At 44.0% G+C, this 16,071-nt stretch overlaps 1 protein-coding gene across 2 annotated transcripts in view; it reads left to right on the top strand.

Moving 5' to 3' along the window:
• LOC109875218 (small conductance calcium-activated potassium channel protein 2) overlaps positions 1 to 16,071 on the top strand; it is a 63,853-nt gene that overhangs the window by 15,164 nt on the left and 32,618 nt on the right. For both annotated transcript variants that reach the window (XM_031810304.1, XM_031810306.1), the window contains exon 2: positions 13,543 to 13,986. In XM_031810304.1, the coding sequence (XP_031666164.1) occupies positions 13,543 to 13,986 (444 nt within the window). The remainder of the gene's footprint in view (positions 1 to 13,542; positions 13,987 to 16,071) is intronic.

Raw genomic sequence — 16,071 nt, 5'->3', positions numbered from 1 at the left:
AACTCCTGTGCGCTCCTCATCCCCTGCCTCAGGTGGACGAGACGTTCACCCGCCACTCTACCCTCAGGCGGGTGGTAAAAGACTGCCCGGAAGCGACGAGTGAAATCCTCAAAGTGGTCCAACACCGCTTCTTCTTCCCCCCATACAGCATTGGACCACTCCAGGGTTTTCCCTGAGAGGCAGAAATCGAGGGCAGCCACGCTCTCACGGTCTGAAGGAGCCGGGTGGACGGTTGCCAGGTAGAGCTCTAGCTGGAGCAAGAACCCCTGACAACTCGCCTCCGTTCCATCATACTCCCTCGGGAGGGCGAGCCTGAATCCCACTGGGCCGAGCGAAGGAGGGGTGAGTGATGGTGAGACTGGTGGTGCTGGAGGGACTCTTCTCTCCCAGCGCTCCATGGTTTGTAGATCTCGATCCATGGCGCTGCCGAGATGCTGTAGCATGGCGGCGTGCTGCTGGACTCGCTCCTCAACCCCTCATGCAGGGGCACCTGCTACTGCTGACTCCATTCCGAGTGGGTGCGTGTTTCTGTCAAGGCTGTGGGTAACTGGTGAAAGGAGTCAGGCGCAGGAGAGCTGAGATGCGTGGACAAGGTATTTAATACAAGATATCACCAGTATAAACACAATACTATGGTGTGGAAAAAATACCGGTACCAAGAAATAAACGGCCGTTATAACAAAACCCAGCAACAAAATACCAGCTGTCAGTAACATCCTGAACAATAAAACAAACACGCACACAAACATGGGGGAAACCAGAGGGCTAAATAATGAACATGTAATGGGGGAATTGAAACCAGGTGTGTAGAAAATAAAGACAAAACAAATGGAAAATGAAAAGTGGATCGGCGATGGCTAGAAGGCCGGTGACACCGAACACAGCTCGAACAAGGAGAGGGACCGACTCCGGCGGAAGACGTGACAACAAGGTTTGGACACACTTACTCATTCAAGGGTTTTTCTTTATTTTTACTGTTTTCTACATTGTAGAATAAAAGTGAAGACAAATTTCAAATGTATGAAATTTCACATAGGAGTCATGTAGTAACCCAAAAAGTGTTTAACAAATCACAAAAAAAGTTAGATTTGATATTCTTCAAAGTAGCCACCCTTTGCCTTGATGACAACTTTACACACTCTTGGCATTCTCTAAACCAGCTTAATCTGGAATGCTTTTCCAACAGTCTTGAAGGAGTTCCCACATATGCTAAGCACTTGTTGGCTGCTTTTCCTTCACTCTGCAGTCCAACTCATCCCAAACCATCTCAATTGGGTTGAGGTCAGGTGATTGTGGAGGCCAGTTCATCTGATGCAGCACTACATCACCCTTCTTCTTGGTCAAATAGCCCTTACACAGCCTGGAGGTGTGTTGGGTCATTGTCCTGTTGAAAAACAAATGATAGTTCCACTAAGCACAAACCAGATGGGATGGTGTATCGCTGCAGAATGCAGTCGTAGCCATGCTTGTTAAGTGTGCCTTGAATTCTAAATAAATCACAGACAGTGTCACCAGCAAAGCACCCCCACACCATCACACCTCCTCTTCCATGCTTCACGGTGGGAACCACACATGCGGAGATCATCCGTTCACTTATACTGATTTTCACAAAGACTTGGCGGTTGGAACCAAAAATCTCAAATTTGGACTCCGTCCTTCTTGGCCCAAGCATATCTCTTCTTATTATTGGTGTCCTTTAGTAGTGGTTTCTTTTCAGCAATTCGACCATGAAGTCTCCTCTGAACAGTTGATGTTGAGATGTGTCTGTTACTTGAACTCTGTGAAGTATTTATTTGGGCTGCAATTTCTGAGGCTGGTAACTCTAATGAACTTAACTCTGGGTCTTCTTTTCCAGTGGCGGTCCTCAGGGGAGCCAGTTTCGTCATAGCGCTTGATGGTTTTAGTGACTGCACTTGATGAAACTTTCAAAGTTCTTGAAATGTTCCGCATTGACTAACCTTCATGTCTTAAAGTAATGATGGACTGTCGTTTCTCTTTGCTTATTTGAGCTATTCTTGCCATAAGATTGACTATAGGGCTATCTTCTGTATACCATCCCCTACCTTGTCACAACACAATTGATTGGCTCAAAAGCATTAATTAGGAAAGAAATTCCACAAATGTACTTTTAACAAGGCACACCTGTTAATTGAAATGCATTCCAGGTGACTACCTCATGAAGCTGGTTGAGAGAATGCCAAGCGTGTGCAAAGCTGTCATCACGGCAAAAGGTGGCTACTCTGAAGATTCTCAAATATAACATATATTTTCACGTGCCCCCGAAAACAACAGGTGCATCTTACAGTGAATTGCTTACTTACAAGCTCTGACCAATAGTGCGGGAATAAAATAACAAAAAGTGTGTGTGTGTGTGTGTGTAGGTAAGTAAAGAAATAAAACAACAGTAAAAAGACATTTGAAAATAACAGTAGCAAGGCTATATACAGACACCGGTTAGTCAGGCTTATTGAGGTACTATGTACATGTAGGTATGGTTAAAGTGACTATGCATATATGATGAACAGAGAGTTGATTTGTTTAACACTTTTTTGGTTACTACATGATTCCATATGTATTATTTCATAGTGTCACTTTCTGACCTTAGTTCTTTTGTTATGTCTTTGTTTTAGTATGGTCAGGGCGTGAGTTGGGTGGGTTGTCTATGTTAGTTTTTCTAGGATTTGCTATTTCTGTGTTTGGCCTGGTATGGTTCTCAATCAGAGGCAGCTGTCAATCGTTGTCCCTGATTGAGAACCATATTTAGGGAGCCTGTTTTCTATTGTGTTTCGTGGGTGATTATGTTCTGTTTTCTGTCGTGTGTCTGCATCAGCCAGAACTGTTTTCGGTCGTTCTCTTTGTTATTTTTGTTATTTCCGTGTTCATTTAATAAAAATGGACACATACCACGCTGCACCTTGGTCCTCACCTTCTTCCACCAACAACGGCCGTTACACATAGTTTTGATGTCTTCACTATTATTCTACAATGTAGAAAATAGTAAAAAGAAAGAAAAACCCGTGAATGAGTAGGTGTGTCCAACCCCTTGACTTGTACTGTATGTATATAAATAAATGTAACCTCTTGCAAGGCATGCCTCAATATGTTAATGAGCCAGAAACAACAATACCATGCACCCACTACAGTAAGGTACTGTATTCTGTGGGGTGGATTTACAGTGCCATTTGAAATACAATATTACAATTTCCTCTGTAGTAATGGTGCAAACATAACAGTCTGTTTATTTCACTGTGGCACCCAGAGGCTGCAGTATAGTGAAAGCCTAATCATTACAACAATCATTATCTAGGTGATCTTTTTCATCTTTTAACAGTCTGAGCTTCATGCACCTCGCCTGTAATTGAAAATGTGAATCTATTGTAGGCCTAAGTTATTACTGTAATATACATTTTTACTGTAATAACAATAATAAGTATTTTTCAGCATTTTACCCATCATGCAGTGCAATCTACAGCTTTAATTCTATAAAACATATTCAGGGTATTTTACTGTGCATCTTACAGTGCTTTACTGTTGAAATTACAGTAAAGTCTTATAGTGTACAGATGAAGAGTCCTGCAATGCAGGGCATTTTAAACTTGTAGTTTATTTGAGGTTTACAAAGGCTTCTGATGTTTGTAATTTCCACTTAGACATTTTTTACCTGATTTTCCCCCATGAAAAATATATCAACCCCTACAAAAAATATCTATGAATTATAATCCACATAATAATTCACATTTCCTGTTTCTGCAGGATTATTTTCCTGCTGTAGCAAACTGGCTCAACACCTGTATGTACTAATACACGGGTAGTGCCAGCATTATCTATGTTTACATTTACATTCTGCAATCGACTTACGTACTAATCACATTCAGGGAGTCAAGTCAACTATCAACTCCAGTAAATTCCAGAATTGAGTACAATTTGAATTCATGACTTCATGAGATCTACGGACAATTTTTGAAACCAAGAACTGAATTACAATTCATTCTACGAATTGTCTGGAATTGAACACGTTAAACATGCTACTAATGAGGTCCTATTTGTCTCCCAAGGGAGTCCTAAACCCTTTAGTTATATCACTCTGATCTCAGTATTATTCTCTGTGTCTACTGTGACACCTTGGTGCATACTAATTAGTGCTCTATTGTGATGCTGTTGAACGCCTAGTGCATTATTAGCTCTAACAATGGCCATTCAACACCGGCAAAATACCTGTCTTGTCATCTCCGTGGGGAGTTTTGTCTTGTTTAAGCCATAATTCATTTTTCTTTTCATCTCCGAGGAGGAGATGGGGATGAGAATGCTGCTTCAGGTAGCCTGTAATTGTGACTGCTATCAAACTGCAGTAATTTTCACCAAAGGCTTTTCTCAAAGGACGGCCCATACTGATTCCACTGAGGAAAACTCCTCTTGTACCGCCTTAGAAAGACTAAACATACAGTGCCTTGCGAAAGTATTCGGCAACCTTGAACTTTGCGACCTTTTGCCACATTTCAGGCTTCAAACATAAAGATATAAAACTGTATTTTTTTGTGAAGAATCAACAACAAGTGGGACACAATCATGAAGTGGAACGACATTTATTGGATATTTCAAACTTTTTTAACAAATCAAAAACTGAAAAATTGGGCGTGCAAAATTATTCAGCCCCTTTACTTTCACTGCAGCAAACTCTCTCCAGAAGTTCAGTGAGGATCTCTGAATGATCCAATGTTGACCTAAATGACTAATGATGATAAATACAATCCACCTGTGTGTAATCAAGTCTCCGTATAAATGCACCTGCACTGTGATAGTCTCAGAGGTCCGTTAAAAGCGCAGAAAGCATCATGAAGAACAAGGAACACACCAGGCAGGTCCGAGATACTGTTGTGAAGAAGTTTAAAGCCGTATTTGGATACAAAAAGATTTCCCAAGCTTTAAACATCCCAAGGAGCACTGTGCAAGCGATAATATTGAAATGGAAGGAGTATCAGACCACTGCAAATCTACCAAGACCTGGCCGTCCCTCTAAACTTTCAGCTCATACAAGGAGAAGACTGATCAGAGATGCAGCCAAGAGGCCCATGATCACTCTGGATGAACTGCAGAGATCTACAGCTGAGGTGGGAGACTCTGTCCATAGGACAACAATCAGTCGTATATTGCACAAATCTGGCCTTTATGGAAGAGTGGCAAGAAGAAAGCCATTTCTTAAAGATATCCATAAAAAGTGTTGTTTAAAGTTTGCCACAAGTCACCTGGGAGACACACCAAACATGTGGAAGAAGGTGCTCTGGTCAGATTAAACCAAAATTGAACTTTTTGGCAACAATGCAAAACGTTATGTTTGGCGTAAAAGCAACACAGCTCATCACCCTGAACACACCATCCCCACTGTCAAACATGGTGGTGGCAGCATCATAGTTTGGGCCTGCTTTTCTTCAGCAGGGACAGGGAAGATGGTTAAAATTGATGGGAAGATGGATGGAGCCAAATACAGGACCATTCTGGAAGAAAACCTGATGGAGTCTGCAAAAGACCTGAGACTGGGACGGAGATTTGTCTTCCAACAAGACAATGATCCAAAACATAAAGCAAAATCTACAATGGAATGGTTCAAAAATAAACATATCCAGGTGTTAGAATGGCCAAGTCAAAGTCCAGACCTGAATCCAATCGAGAATCTGTGGAAAGAACTGAAAACTGCTGTTCACAAATGCTCTCCATCCAACCTCACTGAGCTCGAGCTGTTTTGCAAGGAGGAATGGGAAAAAATGTCGGTCTCTCGATGTGCAAAACTGATAGAGACATACCCCAAGCGACTTACAGCTGTAATCGCAGCAAAAGGTGGTGCTACAAAGTATTAACTTAAGGGGGCTGAATAATTTTGCACGCCCAATTTTTTAGTTTTTGATTTGTTAATAAAGTTTGAAATATCCAATAAATGTCGTTCCACTGCATGATTGTGTCCCACTTGTTGTTGATTCTTCACAAAAAAATACCGTTTTATATCTTTATGTTTGAAGCCTGAAATGTGGCAAAAGGTCGCAAAGTTCAAGGGGGCCGAATACTTTCGCAAGGCACTGTATATCAGTATACAGTGAGTTTATACTGTTCACTGTGTATACGGTAAAGTATACAGCAAGGATCCTATAAGTAATTGGTTACAGTGTTTACATGGAAGCGTTGTAGTTTTACTGCATCAAAGTACATTAAGATCTTTCCTTAGAACATTTTCTGGCAAGGACGCAGACAGGCTTAGTCTGAATAGGCGGTGGTGCGTTACATCTTTACTAATTAGACGTGCTTAGATCCTGGCTGGTGCTCTTGGTCGGGTTGGACAGCCCAGCCCTGGTGCCTGCTGGCCTGTCACAGAAATATGACAGCGTCTGTGCAATGTGACAAACCGGCAACTATAGCCTACAGCTCTCTGTCTCAACAGGAGCAGGCTGGGGAGGTCCCCAGGGGTCTGTCCTGTCTTTCTCTCTTTTCCTCCATCTCTCCCTCCTCCCTCGTGTCCCTCCGTTTTCTTTGTATGAGTCGGCCCTCCTTCACACATGCGCCTCATGTCCGAATACACACAGGCTGGCAGGCAGGCGTACAGGCTGGCAGGCAGGCGTACAGGCTGGCAGGCAGGCGTACAGGCTGGCACGCAGCCGTGCAGGCAGGCAGGCGTACAGGCTGGCAGGCTGGCATGCAGGCGTACAGGCTGGCAGGCAGGCATGCAGGCGTACAGGCTGGCAGGCAGGCATGCAGGCGTAAAGGCTGGCAGGCAGGCATGCAGGCGTACAGGCTGGCAGGCAGGCATGCAGGCGTACAGGCTGGCAGGCAGGCATGCAGGCGTACAGGCTGGCGTACAGGCTGGCAGGCAGGCGTACAGGCTGGCAGGCAGGCGTACAGGCTGGCAGGCAGGCGTGCAGGCGTACAGGCTGGCACGCAGCCGTGCAGGCTGGCAGGCAGGCGTACAGGCTGGCAGGCTGGCATGCAGGCGTACAGGCTGGCAGGCAGGCATGCAGGCGTACAGGCTGGCAGGCAGGCATGCAGGCGTACTGGCTGGCAGGCAGGCATGCAGGCATACAGGCTGGCAGGCAGGCATGCAGGCGTACAGGCTGGCGTACAGGCTGGCGTACAGGCTGGCAGGCAGGCGTACAGGCTGGCAGGCAGGCATGCAGGCGTACAGGCTGGCAGGCAGGCGTACAGGCTGGCAGGCAGGCGTACAGTCTGGTAGGCAGGCGTGCAGGCGTACAGGCTGGCAGGCAGCCATGCAGGCGTACAGGCTGGCAGGCAGGCGTACAGGCTGGCAGGCAGCCATGCAGGCGTAGATGCCATTCTGTTCGCACCGTTCCGGCCATTATTTTAAGCCGTCCTCCCCTCAGCAGCCTCCTGTGATGCACACACTCTTATGCAACATGTACACACCCCCACACACACGGGTTGGCTGTACAGTGTACTATTTCAATTCCAAGGGATTGTGTGTGTGCATTCAAAAAGAAGGAGGGTATTCTATTAGATTGGAGCCGGCTGGAGAGGGGAGTGAAGGAGGGAGGGAGCTAGAGGAGGAGATAGGCAGAGAGTTGCAGTGCTTCATTTCAACTGTTCTGCACTGTGTCTTTTCAATTTGATTAAGAGGCTCCATTTCATACAGGCTGGATGCTGTGTGCCATTCAGAATGAAAATGGAAGCGTTCGCCAGGACAGACAACTACCCCATGTCTCCTTCTGAAGGATGATCAGCGGACAAAGGCAACCGCGGCTTGTTGTGCCCTTTCACGTCCCAAATGGCACCCGATTCCCTATATGCTGCACTACTTTTGACCAGGGCCAATAGGGCACTATATAGGGTAATGCACTATTTGGGACGCACACTTTTTGTCGGGGTGGGAAACGGGAGAGGGCACCCGTTTGCATGGTAAAGAGCTGGGTGTGGTTTCTGGTCAAGAGTAATCCACTATTTAGGCAATAGAGTGACATTTGGGATGCACAATCTTTTCAGCTGTGGAAAACGGGAGAGAGCACTCTCTGCACGGCAAAGAGTCGGGTGTTATGACATGATGATGATACTTTTGATTTCTTCTACGGAAGTCAAATACAATGAACTGAAATGCATGGAGATCAACCGAAATGAAACGCATCACAATAGAGGAGCAGTAGTTCAAATGCCAAAATGGAATAGATGATGTGTTGTGAGTTGGGAGGATGGTACAGAATGAGCTCTTTTGGGATATCCATGTGGGATTTGCCTGTAGAAAAAGATTGTGTTACTGTACCTCCATCTTACCTTCTTGTATTTCTCTTGCGCCGTCTCCTATATGGTATGGACAACCCCATCTAGGAGTTAGTTAGTCAGTCAGCGGTCAGTGGTATATTTTCAGCCACCAAAAGAGCCTGCAGCATAATGGTCAGAAATGGTGACCGAGAGCCAAGGGGAGACATCAATATTGTTCAGTATGTTATTAGAATAACCTGTCATGGCTCCTTTCTGTTTACCTCCTTTGGTCTGATACGGCAGTCATATCCATTTGCTTTGATCGATTGTCCTTTAATCACTTAACAAAGCAAACTTTGTCATTGTGTTTTATTTTCGGCCTCAGAAGGGTAATCTTATTGGGGAAATGAATCATGACAAATAGGCGTCGCTAGGGCACTGTAATTGTCCCACCTTTTCTAGGTGGAAAGGGAGGTGCTATATATACACTGCTCAAAAATATAAAGGGAACACTTAAACAACACAATGTAACTCCAAGTCAATCACACTTCTGTGAAATCAAACTGTCCACTTAGGAAGCAACACTGATTGACAATACATTTCACATGCTGTTGTGCAAATGGAATAGACAACAGGTGGAAATTCTAGGCAATTAGCAAGACACCCCCAATAAAGGAGTGGTTCTGCAGGTGGTGACCACAGACAACTTCTCAGTTCCTATGCTTCCTGGCTGATGTTTTGGTCACTTTTGAATGCTGGCGGTGCTTTCACTCTAGTGGTAGCATGAGACGGAGTCTACAACCCACACAAGTGGCTCAGGTAGTGCAGCTCATCCATGATGGCACATCAATGCAAGCTCTGGCAAGAAGGTTTGCTGTGTCTGTCAGCGTAGTGTCCAGAGCATGGAGGCGCTACCAGGAGACAGGCCAGTACATCAGGAGACGTGGAGGAGGCCGTAGGAGGGCAACAACCCAGCAGCAGGACCGCTACCTCCGCCTTTGTGCAAGGAGGAGCAGGAGGAGCACTGCCAGAGCCCTGCAAAATGACCTCCAGCAGGCCACAAATGTGCATGTGTCTGCTCAAACGGTCAGAAACAGACTCCATGAGGGTGGTATGAGGGCCCGACGTCCACAGGTGGGGGTTGTGCTTACAGCCTAACGCATTTGCCAGAGAACACCAAGATTGGCAAATTCGCCACTGGTGCCCTGTGCTCTTCACAGATGAAAGCAGGTTCACACTGAGCACATGTGACAGACGTGACAGTCTGGAGACGCCGTGGAGAATGTTCTGCTGCCTGCAACATCCTCCAGCATGACCGGTTTGGCGGTGGGTCAGTCATGGTGTGGGGTGGCATTTCTTTGGGGGGCCGCACAGCCCTCCATGTGCTCGCCAGAGATCCTCAGACCTCAGACCCCTTGTGAGACCATATGCTGGTGCGGTTGGCCCTGGGTTCCTCCTAATGCAAGACAATGCTAGACCTCATGTGGCTGTAGTGTGTCAACTATGTAAAGAAAAAAGTATTTAATAAGAATATTTCATTCATTCAGATCTAGGATGTGTTATATTAGTGTTCCCTTTATTTTTTTGAGCAGTGTATAATGAAGTTTGAGGTCTTCCAATTCCAAGCAACCTTATGGTTTTATGGTAGGAATGTGCCACTATCTGAGATACATTTCAAAAAGGGGTCTTAATGACACAATGATAAAACTATTTAATACAGTAAAGGGGATTAGAACACCCTGGCCCCCTCTAATCCTTAACCTTTAGTCCGGTCTGTGTCAGGCGATAGTGTCACTGGGCCCGACTTAGTACATTTCCATTATGGGCAATCAGACTTTATTTCCAAACACATCTAGAGGCATTAGGGAGCTCACTCAAGCCAAATAAAAGGCAGTGTTGTCAAACACCCCCGTTATTTTGGAAAATGCACGGTTCCATGTGAAGTCAAGTTTTACAAGCCATTAATGATAAACTGAGTGAACTGCCTGAAGAGCTGTGGAGATGCCACTGGAATGCACGCCAGGGTAGTACTCTACTAGCTAGCATTGTACACTACCGTTCAAAAGTTTGGGTCACTTAGAAATGTCCTTGTTTTTGAAAGAAAAGCACTTTTATTGGTCTTTAAAATAACATCAAATTGATCCGAAATACAGTGTAGACATTGTTAATGTTGTAAATGACTATTGTAGCTGGAAATGTCTGATTCTTTTATGGAACATCTACATAGCCATACAGAGGCCCATTATCAGCAACCATCACTCCTGTGCCATATCTCAGACTTGCCAATAAAAAGAAAAGATGGGTAAATGAACACAGACGCTGGACAGAGATATGGCTTTTTCTTTGCAACTCTGCCCAGAAGGCCAGCATCCCGGAGTTGCATCTTCACTGTTGACGTGTTTTGCGGGTACTTTTTAATGAAGCTGCCAGTTGAGGACTTGTGAGGCATCTGTTTCTCAAACTAGACTCTCTAATGTACAGTGCCTTGCGAAAGTATTCGGCCCCCTTGAACTTTGTGACCTTTTGCCACATTTCAGGCTTCAAACATAAAGATATAAAACTGTATCTTTTTGTGAAGAATCAACAACAAGTGGGACACAATCATGAAGTGGAACAACATTTATTGGATATTTCAAACTTTTCTAACAAATCAAAAACTGAAAAATTGGGCGTGCAAAATTATTCAGCCCCTTTACTTTCAGTGCAGCAAACTCCATCCAGAAGTTCAGTGAGGATCTCTGAATGATCCAATGTTGACCTAAATGACTAATGATGATAAATACAATCCACCTGTGTGTAATCAAGTCTCCGTATAAATGCACCTGCACTGTGATAGTCTCAGAGGTCCGTTAAAAGCGCCGAGAGCATCATGAAGAACAAGGAACACACCAGGCAGGTCCGAGATACTGTTGTGAAGAAGTTTAAAGCTTTCCCAAGCTTTAAACATCCCAAGGAGCACTGTGCAAGCGATAATATTGAAATAGAAGGCGTATCAGACCACTACAAATCTACCAAGATCTGGCCGTCCCTCTAAACTTTCAGCTCATACAAGGAGAAGACTGATCAGAGATGCAGCCAAGAGGCCCATGATCACTCTGGATGAACTGCAGAGATCTACAGCTGAGGTGGGAGACTCTGTCCATAGGACAACAATCAGTCGTATATTGCACAAATCTGGCCTTTATGGAAGAGTGGCAAGAAGAAAGCCTTTTCTTAAAGATATCCATAAAAAGTGTTGTTTAAAGTTTGCCACAAGCCACCTGGGAGACACACCAAACATGTGGAAGAAGGTGCTCTGGTCAGATGAAACCAAAATTGAACTTTTTGGCAACAATGCAAAATGTTATGTTTGGCGTAAAAGCAACACAGCTCATCACCTAGAACACACCATCCCCACTGTCAAACATGGTGGTGGCAGCATCATGGTTTGGGCCTGCTTTTCTTCAGCAGGGACAGGGAAGATGGTTAAAATTGATGGGAAGATGGATGGAGCCAAATACAGGACCATTCTGGAAGAAAACCTGATGGAGTCTGCAAAAGACCTGAGACTGGGACGGAGATTTGTCTTCCAACAAGACAATGATCCAAAACATAAAGCAAAATCTACAATGGAATGGTTCAAAAATAAACATATCCAGGTGTTAGAATGGCCAAGTCAAATTCCAGACCTGAATCCAATCGAGAATCTGTGGAAAGAACTGAAAACTGCTGTTCACAAATGCTCTCCATCCAACCTCACTGAGCTCGAGCTGTTTTGCAAGGAGGAATGGGAAAACATTTCAGTCTCTCGATGTGCAAAACTGATAGAGACATACCCCAAGCGACTTACAGCTGTAATCGCAGCAAAAGGTGGTGCTACAAAGTATTAACTTAAGGGGGCTGAATAATTTCACACCCAATTTTTCAGTTTTTGATTTGTTAAAAAGGTTTGAAATATCCAATAAATGTCGTTCCACTTCATGATTGTGTCCCACTTGTTGTTGATTCTTCACAAAAAAATACAGTTTTATATCTTTATGTTTGAAGCCTGACATGGCAAAAGGTCGCAAAGTTCAAGGGGGCCGAATACTTTCGCAAGGCACTGTACTTGTCCTCTTGCTCAGTTGCGCACCGTGGCCTCCCACTTCTCTTTCTATTCTGGTTAGGGACAGTTTGTGCTGTTCATTTCTCAGAACAAGAATAGACTGACGAGTTTCAGAAGAAAGGTCTTTGTTTCTGGCCATTTTGAGCCTGTAATCGAACCCACAAATGCTGATGCTCCAGATAATCAACTAGTCTAAAGAAGGACAGTTTTATTGCTTATTTAATCAGAATGACAGTTTTCAGCTGTGCTAAAATAATTGCAAAAGGGTTTAAAATTATAAACTTGGATTAGCTAACACAACGGGCCATTGGAACACAGGAGTGATGGTTCCTGATAATGTGCCTCTGTACGCCTATGTAGATATTCCGTTACAAATCTGATGTGTCCAGCTACAGTAGTCATTTACAACATTAACAATGTATACACTGTATTTCTGATCAATTTGATGTTATTTTAATGGACAAAAAAAATGTGTCTTTCTTTCAAAAACAAGGACATTTCTAAGTGACCCCAAACTTTTGAACGGTGGTGTACATACTGTACATTTTTCTGCACTTCCTCTGCTTTCTCACCCCATTTAACTCTTGCCTCTCCTTGAACCAGTGATGCAATGCAATCACACTCTGGTTCAAAGATAGCACCGAAAGGTCAGAGCAGGAGTCCTCTTCAATTTAGATGCTGTTTTTGACAAACAGATGACGAAGACGCGTCTTTGGCTGAAGAATGTCCTTGATTTCCCTTTGTCTGATTAAAGAAAAGCAACTCAGTCGCACAGTCATTTGGACACCCCATCTCTGCAGGAAAAAGTGTTTCTTTAACAGGAAACATAGTCATGCAGCACATAAATCTTTCATACTGAAATTTGTGCCGCACAAAGATTAAACGTTCTGCACTTTGTAGGGTCCACTATTAGTTATATGGCTTTATTTATGCATCCATCTTCATTCACTGTTCATGTTTTTTTGCCCTGTTGATTTGAATGCATTATTTGTGAGGGACAATTGATGTGTGCCATGTGCAGCAGAACAATAACACAGATATTGTCATCCCTAAGCATTGATTTAGTGCAGAGCAGTGTTTCTAGTTCGTACTTCTGACTCCGGCCCATGGGATATTGCTCAAATAGTCCTCAAAAGAGGACTATACTGTATTTTCCCAATCTCTGACACCAGACCGATTGGTGAGATATTCCTCCACCCTCAGACACTGATGCACTGTTGAGTTTGGTTTCTGTTTCTCTAACATCCTCCTGTCTTTTTTTCCACCAGGCAACCACTGAGCAAAAGAAGCTGAGCCATGCTGGATCCTCCCTCTCCGAGAGCAGCGGCCGACTCCCTCAGATAGCCATGAACACCTGCAAGCACAATGGCGGTGTAGTGAGACCACTGGGCAGCCTGGCGTCGTCGCGGCACAACCTAGCAGAGCTCGACTCCGAAACACAGCCCCTCCAGACGCTGCACAGTTCTGGCCTGGAGGTGGTTGTTTCCAAGGGAAACAGTGAGGACCCCGGCAAGGCGTCCAACGAGAGCCTGGTCAGGGACGGGAACGGTGCTCCTGTGAAGAAGAACAAAGACATCGGCTATAGACTCGGCCACCGGAGGGCGCTCTTTGAGAAGCGAAAGAGACTCAGTGACTACGCACTCATCTTCGGGATGTTTGGGATTGTCGTCATGGTGACGGAGACGGAACTGTCCTGGGGAGTTTACGGCAAGGTAATTAGTGTGGGTGGTCTTTTTGTTTGTTGCCTACCTCCAATACTATTGGGTCGTTCCACATATAGTGTACGTATTGCGTCCCTTAGATATTTTAAGTATACTCAACAAAAATATAAACGTAACATGCAACAATTTCAACAATTTTACTGAGTTACAGTTCATATTAGATAATCAGTCAATTGAAATACATTCATTAGGCCCTAATCTATGGATTTCACAGGGCAGGGGCAAAGCCAATCAGAATGAGTTTTTCCCCACAAAAGGGCTTTATTTACAGACCAAAATACTCCTTAGTTTCATCAGCTGTCCGGGTGGCTGGTCTCAGACGATCCCGCAGATGATGAAGCTGTATTTGGAGGTCCTGGGCTGGTGTAGTTGCACGTGGTCTGCAGTTGTGAATGTACAGTGCCTTCGGAAAGTATTCAGACCCATTGACTTTTTCCACATTTCGTTACAGACTTATTCTAAAATGTATTAAATAGTTTTTTTCCCTCATCCATCTACACACAATAAGGTATTTCTGTTCTGTTTTTTATCTTTAATACATTTGCAAAAATATCAAAAAACCTGTCATTATGGGGTATTGTCTGTAGATTGCTGAGGAATTTATTTTATTAAATTCATTTTTGGAATAAGGCTGTTACGTAAAAGAATGTGGAAAACGTCAAGGGGTCTGAGTGCTTTCCCAAGGCACTATATAATAAATTCAGGTGAGCTTTTTCTACTAATTTTAGCCATTTCTGGTGTTTTGTGGTGGAAAACTCGGTGCGTCGAGCATAACATAACATGCCAACCTGTTACTCAATAGATAGATAGGATAAGCTAGAAATATTTAAACAAAATTTTTTGGGGGGTGAAGCTTGTATTTAATTGCCCCTCCCTGTTGTACACAACAAGCTTCCATTCCCCCTGTCACAAGCGGATTCATGGCTGATTTAAGATGAAAACATCAACCCTGTTATTTTATTTGGCACTCTATTGGCTCGTTGTATTTTTTATTCAACGTCTTGAGATGGTAAAAACATGTTTTTTATTAAATTGCTCTTTATCAGAATGTTCAAATTAGGTGACTTTTCTTTTCCGTTTCTTTTTTTTTACTTCACTACCCAAAACGTACTCTATCGGTGGACGACCCTCCTATGCTATGTGTAGATATGTAGTAATGCTAAACATGGTGAACACAGTCAATTTCATAAAGATATATGTGCATTAAAGTAACAAAAACAAAAAAAGGATGGCCTTTTTGAATGGTTTGATTTCGTATTGGAATAGACAACTGCTGCCGTATCAGAGGGCAGAGCTTGGCCAAACGACTGTCTTCATTAGGCTGCTGATGGTATCCTGAGAATTCAAACAAGACGCTGCATAATCAAGCAATAGAGAGAGCTACTTCCAAGTGTCTGACCCCTGCAAACAATAATGAGTTGTTAGGACGTCCCCAGGTTTTCTCTAGTTCCCGGTTGGTTCCGTGGACGTCCCCGAGGACGTTTTTAGGAAATTCTTGGGACATTGTGTCCCCAAAGAACGTTCCCTTAGGACCATCACGTAATGTCCTAAGAACTAGTCAAATGAAAGCCCTGATAACCTCCTAAAAAGGTCCTGACATGGTCCTCAGTGACGTCCTGAAAATGTACAGGGAACCAAACAAAGGTCCCCCAGAGAACGTTCCCTTTGGGACCATCACGTGATGTGATAACAAAATAATGTAGCGGCAAAACCGTATACGGACCTAATGGGAAGGTCATCTAATGTCCTCAGGACGTTCAGTATTTGCTGGGACATTATCTCTGAGTGTCAGGACAACCCAACATGGGGGAGGCTGCTGTAATTTCATAGTTTTTTATTAACATAATTGGTGAAGCAAATGGAAATTCTAAACTGATCTGGGAGAATCTGAAAAAAGTTAACAGGGAAAGGCCATAGTAACACTGCAAAAAGACTAGAAATCATGGTGAATGACAATCTAACACAGGATGCAGTCGAAATGGCAATAGCCTTCAATTCCTACTTTATTGACTCTGTCAGGGTACTGACACAGAACCCCTCCACTGGTTTCTTGGGCTCAGTGCTAGTGAATGACGC

Source organism: Oncorhynchus kisutch, linkage group LG30 (genome assembly GCF_002021735.2).
Source record: "Oncorhynchus kisutch isolate 150728-3 linkage group LG30, Okis_V2, whole genome shotgun sequence".
NCBI classification, from domain to species: Eukaryota; Metazoa; Chordata; class Actinopteri; order Salmoniformes; family Salmonidae; genus Oncorhynchus; species Oncorhynchus kisutch.
Note: the sequence above shows the minus strand (reverse complement) of the source record. Positions and strands in the feature narration are given on the sequence as shown.